The following is a 26,805-nucleotide window of genomic DNA, read 5'->3' as shown; positions in this document are numbered from 1 at the left end:
CTTAACTCTCAAATTCCCTCTGATATTTTTGCCATTTTTCAGTGTCGTATCCATGAAGCTTTCACCAACTCTGCCTCCCACTGAATTAATCTTTGCTCATAAGATTGTAACTGTTGAGCTTTAAAGCACTTGAGAAGTCATCTCATCCAGTCCTCTTTTTTATAATTGACAGAACTAAGACCCAGAGAAATTGTCACAGTCATAAAGCTTAACTTTGTGACTGAATTGGATTCAAACCCAGATCCTGATTTCAAATACTTAAGTGCCTGTCGTATTTGAATTTGTATTGTATTTGTGCATGTGTCTTACCTTCTCTCTTAAGTAAGAGGCTTCTTGAGGACAAGGAGCATTTTTGTTAAACGCCTTCATTAACCAGTACAGGGTTCTGTCCTGAGGTATCCAATTACACAATAGGCCTTAAAATACTTGCATAGTCAGTGTTGGAAGTTGGTCTATTGCTGTCTTGATCATTGCCACTGTTTATACTTAGCCACACTCAATGCCTTTGAACATCATTTTTAATCTCTAAGATTAGCAAATCTTGCTCCTATTTGTTTCAAATGATGCTATGATGATTTTTAAGAGTTTTCTCTAAAAGAACTTAGGTGATGATGATACTTAATTTTCATTTAAAAAACAAAAATAGTAACATGTTCTTACAGTTTTTCCCTTCCATATCACAGGAGTTAGAGGCATGGCACTCCCACAATCTAAAAAAGTCTGTGTAAAAATTTTTGGCCCTCTGTTCATACCAGAGAAGTCTGAAATATGTCTGAAAGATAAACTATGTTGACGTTACACAATACTATATGTATATATATTTTTTCATTTCTGAGTTCCTAAATTTTTTTTTTCTGTCATCTGTTGGCCTTTTTGCAACTTCCACAAAACTCCCCCCAAATTTCCATTTAATTTCTTATGCCAATTTGTGATACTGTCAAAACCCCCTGGGATGGAAAAATTGCTATGTGGAAAGGATAATCATGTAGGTAATGTATAGACACAATGGACCACACCATTTTGTACACTAATCAGAAGGCATTACCTAATCTCTTAAGGTGGGGTTAATTGCTTTCTTGACCATTGGATCAGTGCTGCTCTCTTACAAATTGTGTGCTGTGAGTCATGCTTCTAATTCTTGGTCCTTTACTCTCTTACAGCGTTGTGTTCCACAGGACACAGCCTTCTCTTCACTGTTCTTCAAAGTCCTTATGCAAATGTTGCAGTGGCTGGAAAACCCTGCTGTGGAAGATGGCCCTCTCCAGGCCCAGCTCAAATTGTTTGCAGCCCAGTACTCTTCACGACACAGGATCAGTGATGGTATGGAGAATCAGGAGGAGCAAAATGTGGCACTGAAAATAGAAAAAGTTTCCTGATGAATTTTTTTTTTTCGTAGTTTCTTTCTAACTTATATGGAGAAAACGATTTTCTCATTAACTGAGGGGAATTTGTCAAAACTTCTGTGTCTATAGGCATTCGAAATGGTGTTAATAAGAATGTGGCTGAATGATTTCATAATTTAAGAGTCTAGAGTGAGAAAATTTCCTTTAAGGCTGGTCTCCCTGACCAAGGGAGAAAGAACTTGTGTAGTACAAAGGGGAATTGCTTGAGTGCAGAGAGTGCGCTCACAGGGGAATAATTTCCCCTTTGTAGCATTCCCCTGGAGGGAACAGATTGTCAGGAGCAAATGGCGGTAGCCACAACCATAAGCAAATATGGAGTTAAAGAGGGTGGAATCTCCTTTCTATGGCTAGAGTGATAATGCTGAAATGATTTCCTGCAGTACGAGGTGGATTCTTGCACCTGGCTGAAACATTGGCTTTCCGCCGAGACTCTGAGGCAGTCAGCTCCACAGTGCGTGCCATCATTGCTACCTTGAAGTCGGGGGAAAGATGCAGTGTGGAGCCTGAACTTATTGGCAAAGGTAAATCTTATACTAGAGGAAGTCTCCTTTAGAGAATTCCAGGGAGTGCCAGAGATCTCAAACTCCATGCAGAAGGAACCTTCATGTTACTGGGGACAGGAGCATATTCCTAACTGATCTGAAAAGGGAGGGGGGTGGGAATCATTATCCTTCATGATTGCCTTTTGGTTCTTGATCATCTATCCCACTCCAGAGAGGAGTACTGACCCAATAATAGATGACTTATGTGGCAGTTTCAGAGGCACTCTGATGTATTGAGTTGGCGGAAGTCAGGAAGACCTGAGTTCAAGTCCTTCATCTAACATGACTAGTTTTGAGTGTCAAGTCACTTAAAGCCAAGCAGTATTCTAAGGCTATAATTTACAGAGCAGATGCCAAATTGTATTGGTAGAGGCATGCCCTCTACTAAGGAAATCTTAGTAGATCTGGTCCACATATATATACTAATATGTATATCCATATATACTGATATACACACATATGTATAAGTACATGTGTATGTGTGCATGTTTACATATAGATTACTTGAGGTATAATGTACTTATATATATATGACCAGATTTGATCCTCTGATTCTGTGCATTATAATAGGCATTATTATCTCTGTTTTATACATGAAGATACTGTGAATCAGAGCGATTCAACTTGTTTTTAATTCAGCAGACATTTAATAAATTCCTACTTAACTAAGGAGTTAGTAAGCACTTAACAGTTTTTGTAAGGTGGCCCAGGTGAACTGTTAATGAAAAAACTGGCTGATATAATTATAAAATGTTAATTATGATAATGAAAATCTATGAAAGGTTTGGAAAACAGGAGACGTAACATAAAATTGGAACAGGACAAATGTTTCTATTTAAAAAAACACAGAGACTCTAAACTAAGCTTGTGAGCTTCCATTCCTGGGAAATTTCTAGAAAAGATTATTAAAGAGATGAACTAACAAATAGATAAGAAATGGGAATTACAAAGAGTCAACAAGAATGGCAATTTAGGGCTGGATTTCAGGAGATAGAATAGAACTGAATAGATAAATGTGATAGTTATCTTTTTGGACTTGTTCTTTGAACTGTGAAATGGAAGATCACCAAGATATTGCATAGAGAGCAATGGAGTAGAGAATTCAGGACAGAGCAATCTTATACTTGGATATGAAAAAAAAGATAGAGATCCATTGATCTATTCAGAGAGTAAAGAATTAAAAGGAAGCCAAGGAAAGAGAGTATTTGAGAGGAGGGACTAGTCAAAGTGTTAGAATCTGAAGAAAGGTTAGCGTGATAATAAGAAACTAAAAATTAAGTGGTAAAAAAAAAACTTGGAGGGGGCAACAGGGTCAAGTGGAAGGTGAATGATGGCAATAGGATGTTCTGACAGTGACACTGAGAAATTGGTCCTCCTGATCTAGTGTATTAGGGGATGAGAGAAGAGCAGCCAGGAAAGAAGAGGATTGCCAGAGATACATTGGCTTCAGGAAGGAGTGAGGTTTTCTTAAATATGAGAATATGGATGGTAAGAAAGTTCTGAGATGAAGGAAAGTTATCAGCTGACCTAGAATTCCAGAAGGTACAATAAGGGAAATAGTGGTGGCAGAAGATAATAGGATTGAGGTAGGTAGGGAGAAGAGAGTAGGCAATATTAGGTGGGGAAGGAGATTGCACTTCAACAAATATGCCTTTGAAATAATTCAAGTGAATAAGAGTTTGCTAGCCATCAGATGGGGGGAGTGTCAATTGTCTGGGGTTCAGATTTGATTCAGACATCTGAGTGAGTAAATGAGTTATGTTTGGGTCCTCAAAAGCATGTTAAAAAACATTTTTGTTTCTATCATCCTAAAGTGAAGTGAGATTATATAGGCCTAGAATACCTTACTCATAGATGAGTGTGCAGTTAGCTCCTAATTGGGCCTGGTATCTGAGGTCTTGTCATTGGGAAGCTTGGAGTCTAGGTTGTTCAGTGAATACAAAGGACTGAGAAATTGTTGATTATCTCAGATAATTTTAGTGTATTAGGATAGGGAGTAAGTAGTACTTGTACATATGGTTTGAGGAAGTCTTTCAATTCAATCTGTATATGCTTTTTAGTTATAGAGAGCTGTAGCATTATTTTTTTCAGATTGTTTACCCAGGACGAAGCACATATTTCCTACAGAAGTGTCTACAGTTTCCAGGGTAAGGGCGGTCATTAGAGATTATTGGGCTGAAATCCCCCTCCTGTGACCATTGATGGAGAAAAGTATGTTTTAGGGCCTTGAACCCATCTGTGGGACACTTCTACTTAGAGTGGTCATGGAAGGCCACAGAGCTCGTATGACCTTGGAAAGAGAGATGTATCCTTTGGAACCAAGGTATATGGTATATGGAACCAAGATTGTAGCAGCAAGATTCTGGGAAGAAAAGAGCAAGAAAGACTCCATATCCATTCCCTGTCTGGAACTAGAGTTTTTTTTTTTTTTATATTGTTGTTTTGTTTTTTTTTAATAATAGTATTTTATTTTTCTAAATACATGTAAAGATACTTTTCAACAGATACCTTTGCAAAACTTTGTGTTCCAAATTTTTCTCCCTCTCTTCCCCAACCATGTGCAATTCTTCTAAACATTTTCATACTCCATTGGAATTACCTTGAATTACCTCATTGTTGAGAAGAACCATGTCCAGATAGTTAATTATCACATAATCTTTTTGTAACTGTGTACAATGTTCTCTTGGTTCTGCTCATTTCATTTAGCATATGTTCACATAAGTCTTTCTAGGCTTTTCTCAAATCAGCCTACTCATCATTTCTTATAGAACAATAATATTCCATTACATTCATATACCATAACTTAGTCATTCCCAAACTGAAGGGCATCTATTCAGTTTCCAGTTTCTTGCCATTCTAAAAAGAGCTGCTATAAACATTTTTTGTACATGTGGGTCCTTTTCCCTCTTTTATGATCTCTTTGGGATACACACCCAGTAGAAATTCTGCTAGATTAAAGCATAGGCACAGTTTCATAGTCTTTTGGACATAGGAATTAAAGTATTTAAAATTAAAATTAAAGTATTTAGTTTACCACTAAAAAAAAATGTTACTTCCATTTCTGTCTCAGCAAGGACAGAGACTCAATGTTACTTGGAGTTCATCTTCAGTTCCTAGGACAATATTCTAAAATTAGGAAGTGCTTCATAAATAGTTATAGAATTGTCTGTTGTCTGTCACACAGATGTCTGTCACACAGACAGCTAGTAAATGGTAAAACCAGAATTTCAATCCAGGTCCTTGTTACCATATTATCCTGCTCCTTTCCCCCAAGGAGCCAGAGGTCCCATGGCTTTAGGAAAAGCAGACAAATCCTTTCAAATAAGTAAATGTTTATCAGCATATTTATGTTTGAATAGAAATTCTCTTTGCTCTACATGTTAAAAATTAAAGGGGGAGAGGGGGAATAACATTAGAAAGTAAAAATAAAAATTCCTAGCTACTTTTCCAATCAAAATGTTGGATAATTTACAATTTGGAATGGTCTGTTAAACATTAGAAATAAGCCACAAGAAATACTCTTAAGCCTTCTCAGGAGAGCTAACTTTAGGTTTTCTCCATAGCTGTGTTGTCAGACAGTGCTATTGGTTGCTAGCATTTCCAACTGTGTTTTTTCTTTAATATTTCTAGTCCTTCAAGGTCTGATAGAGGTGAGATCTCCTTATCTTGAGGAGCTCCTGGCTATCCTCTTCTCATCTACTCCAGAAATTGCCTCCAAGTTTCCTTCCACTAAGCCAGTTGCTGTTGTAAGCTCATTGCTGCTTCAGGAAAGAGAGGAAGCCTCAGGGAAAAAGGAATTGGATAACTGTAGGTGAGTTATGGGAAAGGGAAAGCAGCAGCACTCTCTGATTTTAATAACACTTTCTGTGACACTAGAATTGTTTTTTTTCTCTTCAGTGGCAGTGAAACTGCCTGGCTTGGCCCTTCTTCAGGACTTCTGATTGACTGGCTTGAAATGCTGGATCCTGAAGTGATCAGCAGCTGCCCTGATCTCCAGCAGAGGCTTCTTTTCTCTTGGAATAAGGTTTGAATCCTTCTCTTGGCCTGAACTTAATCTAGGAAGATGTTTCTTTCTGGAAGCTGTTAGCAGAAGCATGGGAAAAGATTTCATTATCATGTACACAAAATCATATACATATACACAAAAAGCAGTAATATGATGGATTTCTCAAAGGAAGAAGAGTTTTGCACTTTAATTAGTAACTTAATATCTGACCCTGTTTTTTCCATTTCTAGCATTTGTTTATGTGGTTTTCTGCTGCCTAATGTGAATCTAATGTCAATCTATTTTTGAATGGGCAGCAAGATGAGAGGAATTGATTTCCTCGATAAAACCTTATTAAACATTCCTATAGCACCTAGTAGTTTATTTATTTTTTGAGAAAACTCCATCTATCCTACTCATATTTTTTTCCCCAGTTCATATTTATTTGTCCTCTTTTTTGACAAGTTATCAAGAGAACATTTTGTTTTTTGCTCCATGTTTGGTATAGCCAGAAAGTACTTATAAACTGACTTTATTTTCCAATTTTAGACTGACAAGTGAAAACTTTTTTGGTTTTCTTTCTCCACAGTCCAAAAGTCATTCTGGCTCTCAGGTGCTGTCTTTCCGCCCATACCTCTTGGCTCTCCTTACACACCAGTCTAATTGGAGTACTCTTCATCAGTGCATCCACATTCTGCTTTGCAAAAACCGAGAACAAAGGTGAGTGAGTACTCTTCATACATATGAGGAAACCTGGTTTTATAGCTTTATTTCATCATTACAGATGGCTTTTATCTTTAAATGACTTTTGTTCCTTCCTGATTGTAGCATGAGATACACTGCTAACAGGGTGACTTCTATCATTATGATGGCTGTGATTTACCTTCACACAGGCTTTTGGAAAACAAAACCTTACAAGTTCTTTGGGATTGAATGTTGGTCAATAAATAGAAGACATAAACTTATTGTCAGTGAGAATAATGATGCATGATTTTGTTTAAGTGCAGTATATCGTGTATGCCATTTACAGACTATGGCTGGCAGATCTAGTAGATGCATAGTCATAGTCCCTGATACAGGTGTTCCTGGATCTTAAAGTGGGATGTCCTTGAATCCCAAGATTCTTTTCTCTTCAGACAGAGCAGTACCTCTTTTTGGCAGGTTCATTTTTAACTGACTTCTTGTTTGTGTATTTTAGCTACCTTTCACTGGAGAACTAAAAAGCATTAGTAAATACATAAATACCTCACGGTACTCAATATTATGCTGTTTGGCTTCTGAAGTAAAGATTCCCTAGAGAACACTATTTTCCCCCAAGGAGCAATTTTTTTTTTTTGTACTAGTCTAAATCTTTTATTCCTTTTTGTGAAGAGGTGAGACTCTTTTACCTGTCTCCCTCTTCCCTTTCCACACATATACCCTTTCATAATTCAGTTTCCTAAAGATTATTTCCTGTTTCTAAGTTAAAATAATATTTATGTCCTGAATTCTTTTATTTTTTCTCAGGTTTGACCCATCTGCTGCTTTGGATTTCCTGTGGGCTTGTATTCATGTTCCTCGCATCTGGCAGGGAAGGGACCAGCGGACTCCTCAGGTACCAAATGATGCTTTTCAAGATGAATGAGTGGAAATGTAACTGAGTATTTTTATGTTTGGGGTCTAGTATCTTAGCCATCATCCTTCAGCAAATTGGATTTCTGTCCTTTGGGATTATTTCCTGACTGCCCTCTGGGTTATGTTACAGAAACGGCGAGAAGAGTTTGTGCTTCAGGTCCAAGCTCCAGAACTGATAAGTTTGGTGGAACTGATCTTAGCTGAGTCAGAAACCAGAAGCCAGACCATTGAAGATGCCTCATGTAATCTTATCCAGTCACGCCTGCCTCTGTTGCTTAGCTGTTGCCATGGAGATGTTGAGAGCATCAAAAAAGTAACAGAGTACCTGACAGGCAGCATCCAGCAATGGGGAGACAGGTGAGGACTCCTAAATATTCTTTGGATATCTTTATGCTTGAATAAAGTAATTTAGTTAGCAAAGGTAATTGGCAAGGATTCTGGCCCTGACTGCTTTTCTTAAACTATGACCACTAATCAAAAGGTACATCTTATTTCCAGACTTTCAATGTGGATATGATTGGCATTGGTTTTTGAAATATCGTCGTTGTCCCTTTATGGTAGATTGTTTCTTAGGGATTGGATGTGATAGTTGTTGGATACCAGCATATGTTGAGCTGTTGAATGTTGGTGGACACTGATTTTATGTTGGTTTGATACCCAGTTGAGCCTAATATATTGCATGAAGCTCTTCAGACATCCTTAAGAATTTCAAGGCTTCTGTTTAGCACCTTAGAATGAATAATATAACCTTAAATGATGCTACCTCTTTCAGCTTGTTAGGAAAACGCTGCCAAGATCTTCTCCTCCAGCTCTATCTGCAGCTGCCAGAACTCCTGGTGCCCATGCCTGAGACATTGTTGAACAGTGAGGGGGCAACGAGTAGTAGCACCTGCAAGGTGAGTGGATCTGAGGCAGAGCCGTTCTTTTCTGCAGCTGAGGCAAGTCAGGTGTATTGTACCTGTAGTGACAGGTTTAAAAAAAGAATGGAGGCAGTTATCCCATTAATGCTTCATTAGCGCTTGAATTTAGTGCTTTAAAGTTATCTGGATAATTTAGACAGAAGTGACTTTTTTTTTTCAGTTCTTTTCTTCCAAAGTTGGAGACCTCTATTTCAAAATGTAAAATGTATTTGCCTAGGTTGGAGAAAAAATAGATTAGGAGATTAGTGACCTTGATGGAGGTCCTTATATCCCTATTCTCACCTGCATCTGATGCAGACAGCATTTTGACCTTACTCTCCCTTATATTAAACTCCCATCCTAGCAAGGTACCTTAGGAAACCTTGAAGCATCTTTTTTGTCACAATTTTCAGGTTTTAAAGTTGATAAGGATGAATAGCCATGCAAATTAGTTCTGTACTGAGTGTTGTTTGAATCTATTACCCTTAAGGTTCAACAAAGAAATTTACTTCTGTGTAGCCTTATTGCTAGGGAACTTGATCTGTTGGGTATTGAAAAATTAGTTTAACCACTAAACTCCAACCAAAAATAAATTCAGTAGTACCAAGGAAACTATTTTCTTTAAGTTAAGGAGAAAGGGGAATAAGTTTCATTTAAAACTATAAGTACCATGCAGTTTCGTTCTTTACACCCTCTCACTGCTACTATCATTGTTTGATTGATATAAGTAAAAAAATCAGTCAAGAGTTGCTTCTCTAGTGTAGTACTCCTCATAGCTTAAAATTCTCAAATTTCCTTTTAGCTTGATGCTCTGGTTCACCGATTCATCCTCCTCCTCGCAGACACCAGTGACTCCAGATCTTCTGAGGGCCGTGTGGCAGATGCCAACATGGCATGTAGAAAATTGGCTGTGGCACACCCTATCCTGCTGCTGAGGTCCTAATCATTTTTTCCTTTGCTTCTTGAGTGATGGGTGGGAGAATTTCTTCTTTTGTCTTTTATCTCTAAAAGGGAGACCACATTCCCCATTATAAAGTTCAGACTTATGGAGATAAGAATTCCTACCTGAATTAGTGAGGCTGTGGTGACCTAATAGAAGTGAGGATAAACAAAATGTTTTGTCTCTCTGTTTCTAGGCATCTGGCCATGATTGCTGCCCTGCTTCATGGGCGAACCCACCTCAACTTCCAGGAGTTTCGGCAACAGAATCACCTGACATTCTTCATTCATGTCCTGGGGATCATAGAGCTGCTGCAGCCACAGGTGTTCCAAGATGAACACCAGAGGGCGCTTTGGGACTGTCTTCTTTCCTTCATTCGATTGCTTCTGGTAGGTGACCATTGTCCTTTTCTTTATCATCTCTTGAAGGCCTTTGATTAAGTTGGGGGCATGGTACACTAATGCATGCTGTTTGTGTTTTTCTTTAAGGAAGACTTTGTCTCTATAAATGCAGGAATATATAGCTAGGCAAGCAGCATCTGCAGAGTTTGATACTACCATTTCTGTTTATCATGAGATGTGTTCACATGGGTTCTTTCCTTCAGAATTATAGGAAATCCTCCCGTCACCTTGCTGCCTTCATCAGTAAGTTTGTCCAACTTATTCACAAGTATATCACATGCAATGCACCAGCTGCAATCTCCTTCCTGCAGAAGCATTCTGACTCACTCCAGTAAGTGTCACCTCTGTAACAAAACAAAAAGTTTAACTAAAGCCTACTCTCTAGGGTCTAAGTGTTTACATCCTGCACAAGTAAAGACCCAATATAGAAAGCTGGGAACTCTCAGATATTTACTCTCCCTGGTTTTGGGGCTTAGTAGATACATTGGTCCCAGTGAGGATGGATGGCCTAGGAAAGGTAGACTCTTTAAATCAGTAACCAACAAGTCTGAGACTAAAGGGTAGTTTAAAAATTATGTTAACCATATGGTTAATTCTATATATATAGAATTCTATATATATATATAGAAAAAGGAAGTCTTTGCCAAGATTCTTGGGTCTCAATTGTAGAACATGAATGGCAGATGCTTTTTTTGCCCATTACATCCATTGTAGAGATGTTCTTTTTCTGTGTTTTGCTGGTATTCTGTTTAGACTTTATTTTCTTCTCTATCCATTGGTTTGCCTAGTCCCCCTAGTACAAAATTTTCTTCTATCCTTTTTTTTCTTTTTTTTTTTTTTTCTCTAGCCCTTGTAATTATAACTTTCTTTATCAAGTCTTCTGCCTGTTGGAATTTTATTGAACTAAGAGCTAGTATTTTCTCTCTCCACAGTGACTTATCTTCAGACAATGGTGACCTGGTGATGCTGAAGTCTCTCTTAGCAGGGCTAAGTCTTCCTAGCAAGAATAGTGTTTCTGACCATGGCTCAGATGAAGAGAGGGATGGTAAGTTTAGAGAAGTCTACTCTCTAAGGGTTACCACAGGACACTATTCTGTAAGGTCAAGTAGATACCAGTTTCTATGAAGAAGGTTTTAGATTGTATTGGAAAAAAAATATATCCAGGACTCAGTTGTTATTGATAAGATAGAGGAACCATAAATTTGTTAGGATATTTTATTCCACTTTGTGTGGGAATATTTCTCAAAATTCATTTAGTATGAACTTGGCTTCCTGCTCAGGCAAATATAGTACCTGCATAATGGGAACCAAGCACTTTTCCAAATGAAAATTCTTGATTGCATTTGAAATCTTTGTTTTAAATGGAGGGGAATGGGTTCAAAAAGAAATCATAAAATGACAGGAGGAAACCTTGTCTAAGAAATTGCTATCTAATAAAACATACCTCTTTCAGTGCCAATATATTCTAGGATGAATTCCAGTTTTTGTCATTCAAAAGAGATAAATGTTGCAGGCATCTTCTTTTGCTCTTGGTGTCACCATCCTGACCCTTAGAAACTGGATTCTCTATAAGTCACTTATTTCAAAAAATACTGCCAACTCTGAAGGTAATTTTAGAAGAGTTCAGAAATGTTTTGAACAGTAGAATAAGTGTATAAGTTCAGGCGACTCTTTTGAATGGAACAACATTCAGGTGAATATTTAGCTTCTGGTATGCTTAAAAAACAACTTTCATGTTATATTTCCTACATTCTGATTATTGGTTGGCATCGGGGCAGGCTGGGTTAAATCACTTTTACGTGTAAGATCAGAAACTTTCTGGACTTTTTTAACCATACTGATTGCAATGTAGTGTATAGAGTCCCGATTCTAGAGTCAGACCTGGGTTCAGATCCTTTTCTGCTATTTAGTAGCTGTGTAACCATAGGCAAGTCAACCTTTCTGAGCCTTATTTTCCCCATTTGTAAGATGGGAGCAATATTTTCTGTAGTTCCTACTTTGCAGGGTTGTTATAATGTTCTAAGGAAGTAATATACATAAAGTGTTTTGCAAAACTAAAAGTACATATAAGTATTAGTTATCATTATTGATTTCCTTACAGATGACACTTCTGCTGGCTCCCTGCCTTTAGTCAGTGTCTCTCTCTTCACTCCTCTGACAGCAGCTGAAATGACCCCCTATATGAAGAGATTGTCCAGGGGCCAAACCGTAGAGGGTAAGCAAGGAGTCCAGTTGAAGTACAGGCTGGGCAGTATTCAGTTACATCTGTATCTCTAGAACAGTGTATGTTGTAGAAAAGCTCTGAGGCCTTCCTTTGTGGGCATGAATAGCAGCCACAGTAATGTGCAGAAATATGTGTGCAGACAACTAACTGAAGGAGATTTTTTTATTCAATGTCAGACCTGTGGTAGAAAGACAATGTAAGCAGCTGGAGAGAGAGCCTATCTGAACAAGATGAAGTGACTGCTGCCCTTTAGCAGCAGCCTTAATCTGATATAGATATTCAGAAAGGATGGAGAAAGCAGCAATTCAGATGAAACATTTATGAAGCATCTCCTTTGTGAAAGGTACCATTCTAGCTGCTGAGGATACAGAGGCAAAAAGTAGCCCTGCTCCTGTCTTCAAGGAGCTTGTATTCTAATAGATTAGCTTATCATTGAAAAAATAGGAGTGTTTATAAGAATTTATTGTGAAAGGGAGAGGAGGCCATTTTATTTCCTGGGATTATAGATGTGGTAGATGATATCAAGCTATTTCCAACAACACCCCAGGTTTTGTTCTAAAATGTGAGGGGTCATGTTTTTGATGGGCCAAACCCTAGAATAACTTAAGTGTGGAGTGATCCGTCATTGGGGAATTTTGCAACTGAGTTAAGATAGTGGATTGATTTAGATATTTGAAGAGCTCAAGTATTACAGCAGAAGCTTAAACAAAATGACTTGAAAGCCTTCCCCCAACCTCTGAACCCCTAATTTCCTACATCTCTTTGGTCTTATACAAAATGGAGAGAAATTAAGTCCAGGAAATTGATCATTGAGATAGATGGGGGGGAATGCACAGTGTATCTTTGGAATATGCCTTTTTGAAGAAACATTACACATTACAGAACAACTCCATCGATCTTTGTGGGTTCCCTCTTAATTAATGGATATTTAGGGGAGCTTAACTGTATTCCCTTTTAGTTTGGTGCTATTCTATATCTTTTTTAATCTATCACACCTTCAGCTTGTTTTTCTCTCTATTTAGATATCTTGGAAGTTCTGAGTGACATAGATGAGATGTCCCGGCGGAGGCCAGAAATCTTGTCCTTTTTTTCTGTAAGTGCTGTAGAAATTAATTCTTCCAGTAGTTATGTCCAACTAGATCACTTCTTTTGTGTCTTAATCCCTTCAACAAAAAAAAAGCCTAGGGTTCCCATTGCAACAGAGAGGAGCTCCTTTGCTGCCCTGTTCCTTGAATGACAGAAATGGTGACTTGGAGCCTCAACTAAAACGACCATGTTTCCCCGCTCTATGAATCTCAGGCACTTCATCATTAATTTCCATTCTGGCCCACTCCCCAAGAAGACTCAGAATACTCTTTTCTTCACACATTTCATATTGAGTATAGGGATCTACCTTCCAATGTGGAAATAGGAGTCCAGATAATAATTTCACATTTCCTTCTTAGACCAACTTGCAGAGGCTGATGAGTTCTTCTGAAGAATCTTGTCGAAACCTGGCCTTCAACCTTGCCCTTCGCTCAATACAGAACAACCCTAGGTGAGAAATAAAGGACAGTTAAGTCACTCTACACACCTAATATATCTCATCTTTTATTGATGAACTTGCTGACAAATTGCTTCCTTTGCTAAAGGTTTGGAGCCTGGCCCATATAAAAACACTTGTAATAGAGCATAGTTAACAGCTCAACCAAAAGTGAAGATGAAAATCAACACAGAAAAATAACAGGTCACAAAGTCATCCCATTTGCATAGAACAGTTTTAAAAGAAATATATCCCCTAAAAAAGTGAAATCAGCTCGGGCTCTTATCTCTGGGATACTGTCGCATGGAGTTGTGGGGGTCCAAAGGACAGAAATGAGAAGTTTGCCAAGGCCAGTGTGTTCTGAAGTAAATTTTGATAATAGAATTTTAGAGCTGGAGATCATCCAACTCTCTCATTACATGTGAGATGAAACAGAGCCGAAAAAGTCCTATCTTATAGCAAACTTGTAGTTTGTATCCTTAATTTGTGGGGAACCTCATCACAGATAGACCAGCTAGGATAGAGCCCAAACCTTCCAGGATTTGTGCCCTCATTCATCCTCTGTATTGTGAATAGTGAAGGCCCTCTTCCTTCATCTTCACTCCGTGGACCTTTAGGGGCATCATTGTGAGGACAGTGAGGCAGGGCCAGGGGCACAGAGGTGCTGATGGGAGTCTGCCTGTGTGTTGTAGCATCGCTGCTGACTTTCTGCCCACGTTCATGTACTGCCTTGGAAGTCGGGACTTCGAGGTGATGCAGACAGCACTGAAGAACCTGCCGGAATACACCCTCCTGTGCCAAGGTGGGCCATTTCCCTTTCCAGCATTCACCCAGGCTGGCCCTAATAGGCCAGTCCCCAGTGTCTGGGAAGTAGAGTCCTGTTGCTTCATTGGATTCCCTTCAATTTTTTGTCCCCAAGGGCCCCCCACTGTAACTGGGAAACCTTGGGTGGATCATTTTACTAGGCAGAGGAGAGTATTATGCACCTGAACTTTGGGTCCTGGATCCTCTGCTGTAGTTGGTCCTAGGAAATTCCTTGTTTCTTTAAAGAAAGGTTTCAGGCCTGGAGAGCTGTATTCTTGTTTTGAGAAATAAATCTTTGACAAACTGGTCAGCATCGCTCTCCTCTGGTCTTGCACTGGTTAAGCACCCACTGTGTTCCCTGGTAATGGTACTGCAGAGCCTGAGCACTTTGCTTGTGTTTCTGGCCAGGATGAGTGCCAGAGATGCCCTGGAGAGGCAGCTGGGGCATCCCAGAAACAGCAAGGCAACTGACCTCATCTTCTTTGCTTCCTTTTTCAGAGCATGCAGCTGTGCTGCTGCATCGGGCCTTTTTGGTTGGGATGTATGGACAGATTGACACCAGTCCCCAGATTTCTGAAGCCTTGAAGATTTTGCACATGGAGGCTGTAATGTGACTAGTCAGGGGCCGGACCTTTGGTTGGTTTAAAGACATTGAACTGTGTCTCAAGGGGTCAAACCCTAAGAGTTTCAGGGTCCATTTATGGTCTCACTGGGGGGTGGGAAGTGCACATAGTGCTATGTAAGTGTGGGAAAAGGAAAGGGAAGGATTCCCAATCCAAGTGCTTCCCGCTGGGGACCATCAAGGTTTTAAGCAGTCAAGAATGGCCCCCTGGGGTTCTTCCCCCGGTCCCATGGGTTGGATAACCAGGGCATTGTCTTCTTTGCCAATTGCTCACTGTGGAGAGCATGTTTGTCATCCCATGGTCCTGTCCGATTGGAATGCTGCACAGACACTGTCGATGTCACAGCCACAGAAGCCAGGTTCTGAGTCAGCACCAAAAGGGACATAGGGTTGGAGTGGGTTGTTTTTAATCACAATTTTCTAAATTAAATCTAATGCCTAATGTACTGCCTGCTTAGACTTCCTCTTTGACCTCTCTTTCTTCTGTGTTTGCCTAATGTCTGAAGTCTAACTTGTTGGGAACCACTTCCCTTCAGACTGCTGAGAGTGTACTTGAGGAAGAGCTTTGCACAGTGGCACAGCTTGGATAATGGGCTGGAGCCACAAAGACCTTGTGTGAACCTTAGTCTCTTCATCACTAAAATGGGAATAATTCCTGTATAACCTACCTCACAGGGTTGTTGTGAGGCCCAAATAAGCTAATACATGAAAAGCACTTTGCACATTGAGGAGCTATAAAATGTCAATTATTATTTATATTCATCAAGCTATTCACAGATAAAGATGAGTTTGAGAACTTTAGTCAGGAAGGAGTTCTAATATCTGTGCCCAGTGACTGAATGACTACACAAGGTGCTACACCTCTTTGGATACCTTAAAAAATTAGGACAATGATGATCCCTGAGAATTGCTGGAGCCAAAAAAATCATCCCTCTAAGTTAGCTAGGCTGGTCCTTCAGGTAGTGTCAAGCCCAGCACTAGCTTTGTGTACCTGAAATCATCATGTGCTTCTCTGGCATCAAAGCTTTGAGAATCCAGGGTCACCTCAATGCCATAATGAGAAAATGTTTCCTTATATGGGGGTTGGGGGAATAGTGTACTTGCTTATAATACTAATTATTATAAGACTATGTGTGACTTGCCTTTGCTTGGCCACCTTTCAGAAAATAAAAGACTCATAGATGTTGAGCTGGAGGGGACCTTAGGGATATCTAGTCCAATCCCTCCTTTTACAGATGAAGGAGGTTATTTTGTCCCATGATTACATAGGTATTAAACATCAAGGCCCTACAGGATTCATATGTAGGCCTCCTGACTCCAGACTTTCCATTGTACTAATCTGCTTTAGGAGCAAGTGAAGCCTGTGAGAAAGTCTTTATTGGGATGACAGAAGAGAGAAATGTGAAATGGTAAAGAGTGGAGCCTCCTTGTACTGTCCCATTTGCAGAACTGAGAAACAGTCCACAGCAGTATGAATTCATGACCACTAGAAGACAGCCACTAACAATCCCTCTGATGAAATGTCCCCAAGGAGGAATGCTTCCTCATGAGACTTGCTCCTTGCCCTTCTGGAAGAGCTGAGTAGAACTTGCCTTGTCCTTGGGTGGGTATGTTAAGCACCCACAGCCAGTTTCTTCCAGTTCTTAGAGCACAGATGTAGAAAGGGAGGGGCCTTGTTGGAAGGAGGAAGGTGAGAGATCTGTAGGCTTAACTAGATCAAGTGCTGATTTGCTATGTGATCTTTTAAATAGAACAATTAGAGCAGTTGCTAATGATGCAACATAAGCCCACCTTCCAGAGTATCTGCTTTGTAACAGATGAAGACACTTGAACAATTACTGTTAATTATAAATTAAGGGAAGCTAAAGCTGAAAAGAGCTTCAGCTTGAGTAAGTAGTTTCCTGAGGGAGAGCCCTCTTTTAGTGAGAAGGTTGCAAAAGCTGTGATATTTGGTACTTTGGCAAAAGTACTCCCTAATGGATGTAAGTCAGGAACTTGTAATCAATTTACAGAGTGGGTCACATTAGGCCAAATCTAAAAAGAGATGAGAAGAAAGGACTGTCTCTTGGGAGTGAGATAACGATAAATGAGAATGGAGGCACAGCTCCATAGAGAAGGGAATAAACAATTTTACTAAATCCTAAATTGGAGTTGAAGAGAATCCTAATAGTAGCTGACCCTTCTTAGTTAACTTTATATGTCATTTGATCTTCATAACAGCTTTTTGAGATAGGTGCTATAGGTGCTATAGGTGTTCTTCCCATTTTTCAGATGAAGAAACTGGAACTCCCAGGAGTTTTCTTTCTCATGCAAGTGTGCAAAGCAGAACTCTTTTTTGACTCCAAGTCTTTCAGGTTCCAAGGACTTTTTCTGTCCTTTCCATTGTGTCACACTGCCTCTTTATATACAGAGATTTTAGGCTGTAGAGGGTGTAATGTCCAAAATGATAGAAGTAATAGACTCACTGTCTTATGCTTAAATAAGATCATATCTAGATTATATTTCGTTCTGGGCATTGTATTTTATGGGTTTCGCTGACACCTGAGAAAGTAGGTGACTGTAATGGATGTCTTAGAATCATTGTCATAGGACTTGATAGTTTACCAAGAGTTTTTCACATATTTATCTCGCTTTTCTATAATAGCTGGGTAAGGTAGGCAAAATGGATGCAAGGTTTATGTCATATTCTGCAGGTAAATAAGTGAGTTCCTTTTGGAGGAGCTACCTTTTCTATTCCACAGTGCTTCTAGAAATAACAAAACCATGCTGATTGAATTGCCTACTAATAAAACTGGACATTTACTGTAAATTGCCGTTTTGAATGGCAATCCTATCCATCCTTGATTGATTTTACCACATGTCCATAGTAGTTGCTCAAAATTTCTTTGCAAGCCCCCAGCTCCACACACAGCATGCTCTTATTAGCAAAGGATCTGACTACCCATTTTTTGAAGAAGATAAAAGCCCCTCTCTTGCTAGTCCTCTCTTCCCCTGTTCAACCCTTTTCTTCTGGTCTGGGTAGATAATGTGGGCCAGCCTTCCATTTGTATCTTTAATTTCATTCCCTTCTCTGTTCGTTGGGATAGACTTCAATCTGTTGGTCTTTCTGTCTCAGTCTCTTGTTAGTGATTGCTTCTCTACTTACATGCTCACATCATGCTATTTTTTTTTAAATCATTCTTTGACCCTGATAATCCCTGAAATATTGTCTCTGCCTCTATTTTCTTATTGCCCACTAATTATTCTGTCCCTTCTGTCTTCTATCTTCACTGCTTTATTAAAACCATATTCTCTAAGGTTACCAGTGACTTCTTAAATGGCAAATACAATGGGGTTTTTTTGTTTGTTTGTTTTTTTTTTGTTTTTTCTTTAGTTCTTATCCTCCTGACCTTTCTTTGGCAGCTAGGACACCCCTCCTGAATATTCTGGCTTTTGTGACAGTATTCTCTTCACTGGATCTGTTTTCTTCCAACTCCCTAAGTATGGGTAGCTACTAAAGTGGTGCCCTAGGCCTTCTTTCCTATATATTTTCTCCATTGACAAGCTTGTCTACTGTGTCTTCAGTTATCCCTTTTTGATTTTAAAATCTATATATCCAGTTCTAATCTTTTGAAATATAGACCCCATGTCTTCAATCCCCAATGGATAATTTTTCTCTATACAGAGAAAAAAAAATTGGTACTTCAAAATTTAATATATGACTTTCCTCTACAAACTTGTCTCCATTTCCAACTTTTTTATTTCTGTTGATGGCAAGGGAAAGAGATGGGGACAAAACCCAGGGCATTTCCCTCTAGGATTAGACCCCATCATGGAAAAACATGGCCTGGAATACTCAGATAGCTATGAAGGATGACAAGGTGACATTAACTTCAGGATTTTATGAGACAGATTCATGTAAACATCTAAAATACTCTCAGTGTTCCCAAGCGAACCTCTAAGCAGATGTCAGACTGAAAGAGACTTGGAGATGCTGTTTTTTTTGTGTGCCCGTACACCCAATCCTTCTATTGGCCTTGTCATTAAAAATGTAGCAGTGGATGGCTATAGTCACAGGTTCTTAGAATTTGAAGGAACCTCGGGTTTTCTATTCCTGACATGAAGTATGAAACTCCTCCAACATGATAAACCCATGATGTCCACCATGATATAAACAAATATAGATCCTGAGCATGCCTTAATTATATAAAATGTCAAGGAATAGATTAGAGAATTTCTAAATTCCCTTCCAGCATTAAACCCTATGATATTCATCAGTTGGAAGCAGTGTCACTAAATGTATACACCTGTCTTCTGTGAACCTGTCTGTGTCATCTCTAGTGACTTGAAATTATTTTTCTTCTGTAAAAACAGTAGAGCTTGAGGATCTGAGCTTAAGTTCTCACAACTGCTACTAATTCCCAACTTTTGAGAATTTATTGGAAACTGCTATTGAAGGGAGGTAGGCAGTTATAATACCCCTAACTTCCCAGGGCCATCTCCAGTTGTCCTGATACATCTCTGGCCTCTGGACCCAGATGGGCGAGTGAGGCAGGTGGCCCTGCACAGCCCTCCCTCACTCAGATCCAATCCACTTACATGTTGTGGCGTCGCCTCCCCATGTCATGGCCTGCTTTGAGAACAAAGGACAAACAACCACCACCAAACTTCAGTTCCCCCATACTATTCATAGGGAAGGGAATAAACATTAGGCATCTACAATTACCAGGCACTGTGATCTACTGATTTTACAAATATCTAATCCTTAGAACAATCCTGAGAAGTCTTTAGGGCGAGCCCTATTTTACCACTGAGGAAACCAAAGCAAATTTAGTGACTTGTACAGGGTCATACATTCAATTCTGGGCATCATGCCTTATGAAGTAGGCTAACAGCCTGAAAAGTAGTGACCATGATGGAGGTCTCAAAAATCTTCTGTATAATAGTTGCTATATAAAGCGTTACTGTTTACAAAGAGCTCTGCATTTGATTCTCAGCAATAGTAGAATAAGGTTGGTGTAATGGGTCCTTTAGAAGGTAAAGGATTTAATTCAGAGAACTGGTGACAGTTCAGAATTCAAGTCTTCCTGACTTTAATGCTTAATCCATTGTGCCATTAGCTGCCCTTCTGCCATTGTAGACTGCTGTCACAAACAGTACAAGGAATACTAGGAGCCTTGTTGACTAGGGAGACAAGGGGCTGTTTGCCCCCTCTACCCCCTGCTCCACTTAGCCTCACATGGTCTAGAAAGGTTCCTCTTTCTAAGCTCATTTCCTGGGCAAGCCTTCTTTCCTTTTCAGTTTCTGCATCTGAAAAAATGAGGCTGGATGATTTCTAAAATTCCTTAAAGCTCTAAAACACTGGGATTCCTTTCCTTTCATCCAGGGGTTTTCAGTATCCTTGAGGAATGGAAGCAGGCACAGAGAGCTTTTTTTAAAGCCAGGGGCCTCATCTCTATGCACTGCCAAGGATCTGTGTCAGAACGCTAGCTGGGGATCTCTGCACCATGAGGCAGAGGCCAAGAATCCCATTCTTCTCTAGCATTACTCCCTAACGATGGGAATAGGTAGTGAAGTAGAAACACTTCCAATTTTCCCAGTGGTTCCGATCTGCACAATCTGTGCTGAAGGTAAGAATCATGTCTTTCTGAGGTATTCAAAAGTTGCTTTTAAAGTAAAGAAGCCAACAATTCGATTTCCAATCAAATCTTGCTTGATTTTGGGAAGGTAGGATCAGGTAGCACGATGTGGTTGAAAGTACAAATTCGGAAAATTGGAAGATCTCAGTTTGAACCTCAGGTCTTTTACATTCTGAACTTGGATTTTCTGTTCCTGTCTTTCCTCCTACATAAAAATGAGGGAGGCCAGACCAGATGACCTCTAAGATCCCTTTCAAATCCTAGATTTAATATTAAGCTTTAGAATCATAAAATAGAGTTTGAAGGGGCCTTGGAGACCAACTAATCCAATCCTTACATTTTACATGTTGTGGAAATTGGAATCGTGATTTGTCTCGGCCACTAACTGTGTTACATTGGGCAAGTTCTCCCACTCTTTCCCCCCCTCCCCCCACCTATTTCTGGGCTTTTCTTCCATCTCTAAAATGAGGGAGCTGACAAAATGATCTTCAAGGAGCAAAAAGGGCCAGTGATCCTGATATGTGTCTTGCCACTGGACCCAGGTGAATATGGAGGGGAAAGTGAGGCAGGTGACCTAGCATAGCCCTCCTGCACTTAATCCCTTTCACTTGCATGTCCTGGCCATCACCTTCCTGATGTCATGGTGCTCTTGGAGAATGAAGGGCAAACAACAACAGAAAGGAATTAGAAATGGAGAGAGAGTGCATTTACTAAGCACTTATGGGCCAAGCACAGAGCTAAGCATTGGAAATGCAAAACAAGAAAGAAAAAGACAGTCAAGAAGCTTTCTTTCTAATGAAGTAGACACAAATGAGAGCTGAAAAGCAGAGCGGGAAGGAATAGGGAAGGAAGACTATTAAGTGGAAAAGCCCATGGAGTCAGGAGGTAAGAACATGCCTGTCCTGGGTACTTCCTCAAAATGGAGCTCCTGGGAGGAGTTCACCAACTGAAGATGGAGGCAGAGTGGTAAGGGCATCTTCCAGGCTGAGAAAGCTACTGTAGATGGAAAAGTCTGGAGAGTCAGGAATGGAGACGGGAGGGGAGAGAATCAGGAAGGAAAAAATAGTGAGAGATGATAGAACCACAGAATTTAGAACTGGAAGGGTACCTTCAAGACCACATGGTCCACACGTGCAAAAAATGTTTGTGGCATCCTTTTTTGTAGTGGTAAGACACTGGAAATTGAGTGGATGCCCATCAGCTAGAGAATGGCTGAATAAGTTATGATATATGAATTAATGAAATATGATTGTTCTGCAAGAAACAACCAGCAGGATGATTTCAGAGAGATTGGAAAGATTTAAATGAACTGATGCTGAGTGAAATGAGGACCAAATCATTATAACATGGCAATAGCAAGATTATACAATGATCAATTCTGATAGATGTGGCTCTTTCCAGCAGTGAGATGATTCAGACCAATTCCAATGATCTTGTGATGAAAATGCACTGTGGGAACTGAGTATGGATCACAACATAGCATTTTCACTCTTTTGTTGTTGATTGCTTTGTTTTCTTATTTTTCTTTCTTTTTGATCAGATTTTTCTTGTGCAGCAAGATAATTGTATAAATATGTATGACTATATTCAATTTACATATATTTTTACCATGTTTAACATATATGGAATTACTTGCTATCTAGGGGAGAGGATGGGGGAAAGGGAGGAAATTGGAACACAAGATGTTGCAAGAGTCAATGTTGAAAAATCATTCTTGCACATGTTTTGAAAATAAAAAGAAAGCTTCAGTTAAAAAAAAAGATCACATGGTCCACATTGTGAAAGAAAAGTGACTAGGTAAAAGTTGCAGTGTTAAAATTAAAATTTAGACCTTGTGACATAAAATCTAGTATTACTTCTATTATTTTCAAAAGAATGACAAGAGTTAGGGGATATGAGCTATAACAAGAATTCCTTGCTGATAAGGACTGAGGTTAGGGTGAAAGAGAATCCAAACCATAAATGAAAAGAATCCCCACTACAACTAACAGTCTTAAAGCTCCTGCTTGAAGACCTCTAAGGAAGAGGGAGGCCACCATCCCTTTAGGCAGCCTGTCTAATCCATGGACAGTCCTAATTGATAGAAAATGTTTCCTGAGAGCTAGTTTAAATTTCTCTCTTGGCAATGTTCAATCCATTTCTCCTCGTTATACCCCTTAAAATCAGAGAAATTTGAAAGCTTCCCAAGACAACTATTCCAGAATTGAAGGTAGTTATCACATCTACCCTCAGACTTACCTAAATTCAAAATCCTCATTTCCTTTAACTGATCCCCCTGTAACATGGACTTGAGACTCTCCTATTATGGTTACTTTCCTATGGACACCTTCCAGCTTATCAATGTCCTTTTTAAATTGCGGGGCCCAGAACTGAACAGTCATTCCAAGAGGTCTGAGGGTGGCAGAATACTATGTTTACTGTGGGAGTTATGCCCTTCAATGCAGAGAAAGAATTCAGAGGATGAAACCCAGATTCAGAAAAAGTTAGGAGATCTGCCCACTCACATAGCAACTCAGGGGCCAAACTCAGACTAGGAACCTAGTTTTTTAATTCCCAGCTGAAGAATTAAGGATTGGGGAGATTGTCCTTAACCTCCCATGCTGCCCTTTCCTCACCTCCTTCCCCACCCACTGGAGGGAATATTATCCTTTGCCTCTCCTTCAGCTCCTTCCACCTTGTAGTCCTTTGGGTCTTTTTTTCAAAGACGTCCAAGGTACTGAGACCCTCAGATTCAATAGGGATAACCAAACAACCCTGCCCTGTGGAAAGGAGATGGCTGGAGAGAGAAGAGAGTTGACAGGTCAGGTCTAAGAATGCATTAGCAGAAATATTTACTAAGAAATTCAATCTGTATGGGGATCATTCTTTGCTAATTACTGGAAGAATTTCTTTGAAATGAAGAAATTGCTTGGCTGGGAAGGGAATTGGGAGGAATATAGAAAGGTGGGGGGAGAACTAGTGATCTGATTCAGAAGAAAAAGGGGTTGTGAGGGAGGTAAGGGGGGTTTGCATCTCATACCTGCCTGGGGGGAAAGATCCCCCCTTGTTCTTTTTGCCTTGTGTAGGCTACTCTGGGCACACCTACACCCATGAGGGCCCCCTTCATCCCCAGCTTATTCCAGCCGGGCCCAGCCTGGCTTTCACTCCTTGCTTGAGCATAGGTAAGAGGACCTGGATGGAAGGTCAGGCCTGGTGAGGTGAAAGAAAATCCCTCTTGGGGAGAAATCTTGCCCTTCCCTTCAGAATTTTCACTCATTCTGTCTTGGGGTTAGAGTTTTGTTTTTTTGTTTTTTTCTTTTTTCCTGAGCTGAGTCTGCTCTATCCCCCTGATCACCTTTTCTAGTCTCTCTGGTTCTTATTTTCACCTTGATCCAATCTGATTCTTCTTCAACTAACTCCTGATCTAAGAAGTCCAAAGGATGTGCTATAGCACAGATCCTTGTTCTCCACCTAGCTCCAATCAATCCTCTCTCACTCTAACCCCAGGCTATTCCTCCTAACTTTTCTTTGGCTACCAATTATTCCATGGGGGAACCCTACAAACAAGTACTGATATGGGCTAGCTCCATGTCAGGTATGCAAATTCATGAGACTTTCTTAGATAAATGGATTTTCCAACCTTCTCTTTCTAAGGAGAATAGTGGGAAATCTTGGTCTTGGGTGGAGGGACTACTCTGGAAAGTTGGAATTATGCTCAATTCAAGACACAATTCTTTTTTTTTTTTTTTTTAGGGTAATTTTTTACAACATTATCCCTTGCATTCACTTATGTTCCGATTTTTCCCTTCCTTCCCTCTACCCCGTCCCATAGATGGCAGTTAGTTTTATACATGTTAAATATGTTATAGCATATCCTAGATACAATACATGTGTGCAGAACCGAATTTCTTGTTGCACAGGAAGAATTGGATTCAGAAGGTTAAAAAAAAAAAAAAAAAGGTAAAAAAAATGGGAAGAAAGTAAAAAAAATACAGTTTACACTCATTTCCCAGTGTTCCTTCTCTGCGTGTAGCTGATTCTGTCCATCATTGATCAATTGGATCTGAGTTAGATCTTCTCTTTGTTGAAGATATCCACTTCCATCAGAATACATCCTCATACATATTGTTGTTGAAGTGTATAGTGATCTTCTGGTTTTGCTCATTTCACTCAGCATCAGTTGATGTAAGTCTCTCCAAGCCTCTCTGAATTCATCCTGCTGGTCATTTCTTACAGAACAATAATATTCCATAACATTCATATACCATAATTTACCCAACCATTCTCCGATTGATGGGCATCCGTTCATCTTCCAGTTTCTAGCCACTACAAAAAGAGCTGCCACAAACATTTTGGCACATACAGGTCCCTTTCCCTTCTTTAGTATTTCTTTGGGATATAAGCCCAATAGCAGCATTGCTGGATCAAAGGGTATGCACAGTTTGATAACTTTTTGGGCATAATTACAGATTGCTCTCCAGAATGGCTGGATTCTTTCACAACTCCACCAACAATGTATCAGTGTCCCAGTTTTCCCACGTCCCCTCCAACATTCATCATTATTTGTTCCTGTCATCTTAGCCAATCTGACAGGTGTGTAATGGTATCTCAGAGTTGTCTTAATTTGCATTTCTCTGATCAATAGGGATTTGGAACACTCTTTCATATGAATGGAAATAGTTTCAATTGTTCATCTGAAAATTGTCTGTTCATATCTTTTGACCATTTGTCAATTGGAGAATGGCTTGATTTCTTATAAATTAGAGTCAGTTCTCTGTATATTTTGGAAATGAGACCTTTATCAGAACCTTTAACTGTAAAAATGTTTTCCCAATTTGTTACTTCCCTTCTAATCTTGTTTGCATTAGTTTTGTTTGTACAAAAGCTTTTTAATTTGATGTAATCAAAATTTTCTATTTTGTGATCAATAATGATCTCTAGTTCTCCTTTAGTCACAAATTCCTTCCTCCTCCACAAGTCTGAGAGGTAAACTATCCTAGGTTCTTCTAATTTATTTATGATCTCGTTCTTTATGCCTAAATCATGGACCCATTTTGATCTTATCTTGGTATATGGTGTTAACTGTAGATCCATGCCTAGTTTCTGCCATACTAATTTCCAGTTTTCCCAGCAGTTTTTGTCAAATAATGAATTCTCATCCTAAAAATTGGGATTTTTGGATTTGTCAAACACTAGATTGATATAGTTATTTACTATTTTGCAAGACTTTAAGCAACTATCCTCTGCAGACCTCCGAGAGAGGCAAAAGTTAGATACCACTCAGGCCCTGGATTCATGGTCTATATGTAGAAACTCACATTTCTAGAGGCTTTAAGGTTTATAAGAAGCAACAATTCTGTAAATATGATTGTGATCATATTACAAATAAGCTCTCATGACTTTTAAACGTTCAGCCCTTACTTTACTCAAACTCATGTCTCCTGACTCTAAGTCTGATACTCAGTCTTTCTTTTTTTCTTATTTTATCACTTTCATTTCTTAATATATGTCTATTCCTCCAGGCAGTCTTCTCTTTCTTTTCCTTCCTTCCTTCCTTCCTTCCTTCCTTCCTTCCTTCCTTCCTTCCTTCCTTCCTTCCTTCCTTCCTTCCTTCCTTCCTTCCTTCCTTCCTTCCTTCCTTCCTTCCTTCCTTCCTTCCTTCCTTTCTTCCTTCCTTCCTTCCTTCCTTCCTTCCTTCCTTCCTTCCTTCCTTCCTTCCTTCCTTCCTTCCTTCCTTCCTTCCTTCCTTCCTTCTTTCCTTTCCTCCCTCTCTCTTCTTTCTTCTTTCTGTATTTCTATGTGTGTATATATGTATCTAGGTATATGTATACATATTTATATGCTTGGGCTCTTCATCTCAAATCAGATTAGGAGTTAGTTAAAGGAGAATCAGATGGGGCCAACCTGAAAAAAAAAAAAAAAAGAACCAGAGACACTAGAAGAGATCATCAAAGGAATATGGTACACACACATCTGTATGTATCTATATGCACGCATGCATATATATGCATATGTACAGGTATGGTGGTGTTGGAGTCAGAGAATCTTATTTATGTTAAGGAAGGACACCTTGAGCTGCTCTCATATCTTAGCATAGCACACTGGGACTGCACCTACAGGGAGCCCAAGAAAAATACACACATAACACACACATACTTATACATACATACATGAATGTATATGTTTATGTATTAGACTTTTTTTAGATGTGGTTCCAGAATTGCCGTGCCAAGATGAGGCAGCTACTCAAGG

General features: G+C 39.5%; 1 protein-coding gene across 3 annotated transcripts in view; it reads left to right on the top strand.

Moving 5' to 3' along the window:
• Positions 1 to 15,402, top strand: part of INTS1 (integrator complex subunit 1) — a 45,735-nt gene extending 30,333 nt beyond the window's left edge. For all 3 annotated transcript variants that reach the window (XM_074281130.1, XM_074281129.1, XM_074281131.1), the window contains 17 exons: positions 1,161 to 1,320; positions 1,784 to 1,924; positions 5,576 to 5,756; positions 5,843 to 5,969; positions 6,520 to 6,650; positions 7,437 to 7,524; positions 7,675 to 7,901; positions 8,317 to 8,440; positions 9,246 to 9,379; positions 9,580 to 9,772; positions 9,988 to 10,115; positions 10,717 to 10,829; positions 11,886 to 11,999; positions 13,031 to 13,101; positions 13,454 to 13,545; positions 14,223 to 14,332; positions 14,833 to 15,402. In XM_074281130.1, the coding sequence (XP_074137231.1) occupies positions 1,161 to 1,320; positions 1,784 to 1,924; positions 5,576 to 5,756; positions 5,843 to 5,969; positions 6,520 to 6,650; positions 7,437 to 7,524; positions 7,675 to 7,901; positions 8,317 to 8,440; positions 9,246 to 9,379; positions 9,580 to 9,772; positions 9,988 to 10,115; positions 10,717 to 10,829; positions 11,886 to 11,999; positions 13,031 to 13,101; positions 13,454 to 13,545; positions 14,223 to 14,332; positions 14,833 to 14,948 (2,250 nt within the window). In that variant the 3' untranslated portion in view covers positions 14,949 to 15,402. The remainder of the gene's footprint in view (positions 1 to 1,160; positions 1,321 to 1,783; positions 1,925 to 5,575; positions 5,757 to 5,842; positions 5,970 to 6,519; positions 6,651 to 7,436; positions 7,525 to 7,674; positions 7,902 to 8,316; positions 8,441 to 9,245; positions 9,380 to 9,579; positions 9,773 to 9,987; positions 10,116 to 10,716; positions 10,830 to 11,885; positions 12,000 to 13,030; positions 13,102 to 13,453; positions 13,546 to 14,222; positions 14,333 to 14,832) is intronic.
• The last annotated feature ends 11,403 nt before the right edge of the window (positions 15,403 to 26,805 follow it).

The sequence above is a fragment of the Sminthopsis crassicaudata genome, chromosome 1 (genome assembly GCF_048593235.1).
Source record: "Sminthopsis crassicaudata isolate SCR6 chromosome 1, ASM4859323v1, whole genome shotgun sequence".
In the NCBI taxonomy this organism is placed as follows: domain Eukaryota; kingdom Metazoa; phylum Chordata; class Mammalia; order Dasyuromorphia; family Dasyuridae; genus Sminthopsis; species Sminthopsis crassicaudata.
This window is presented reverse-complemented; position numbering and strand designations above follow the sequence as displayed.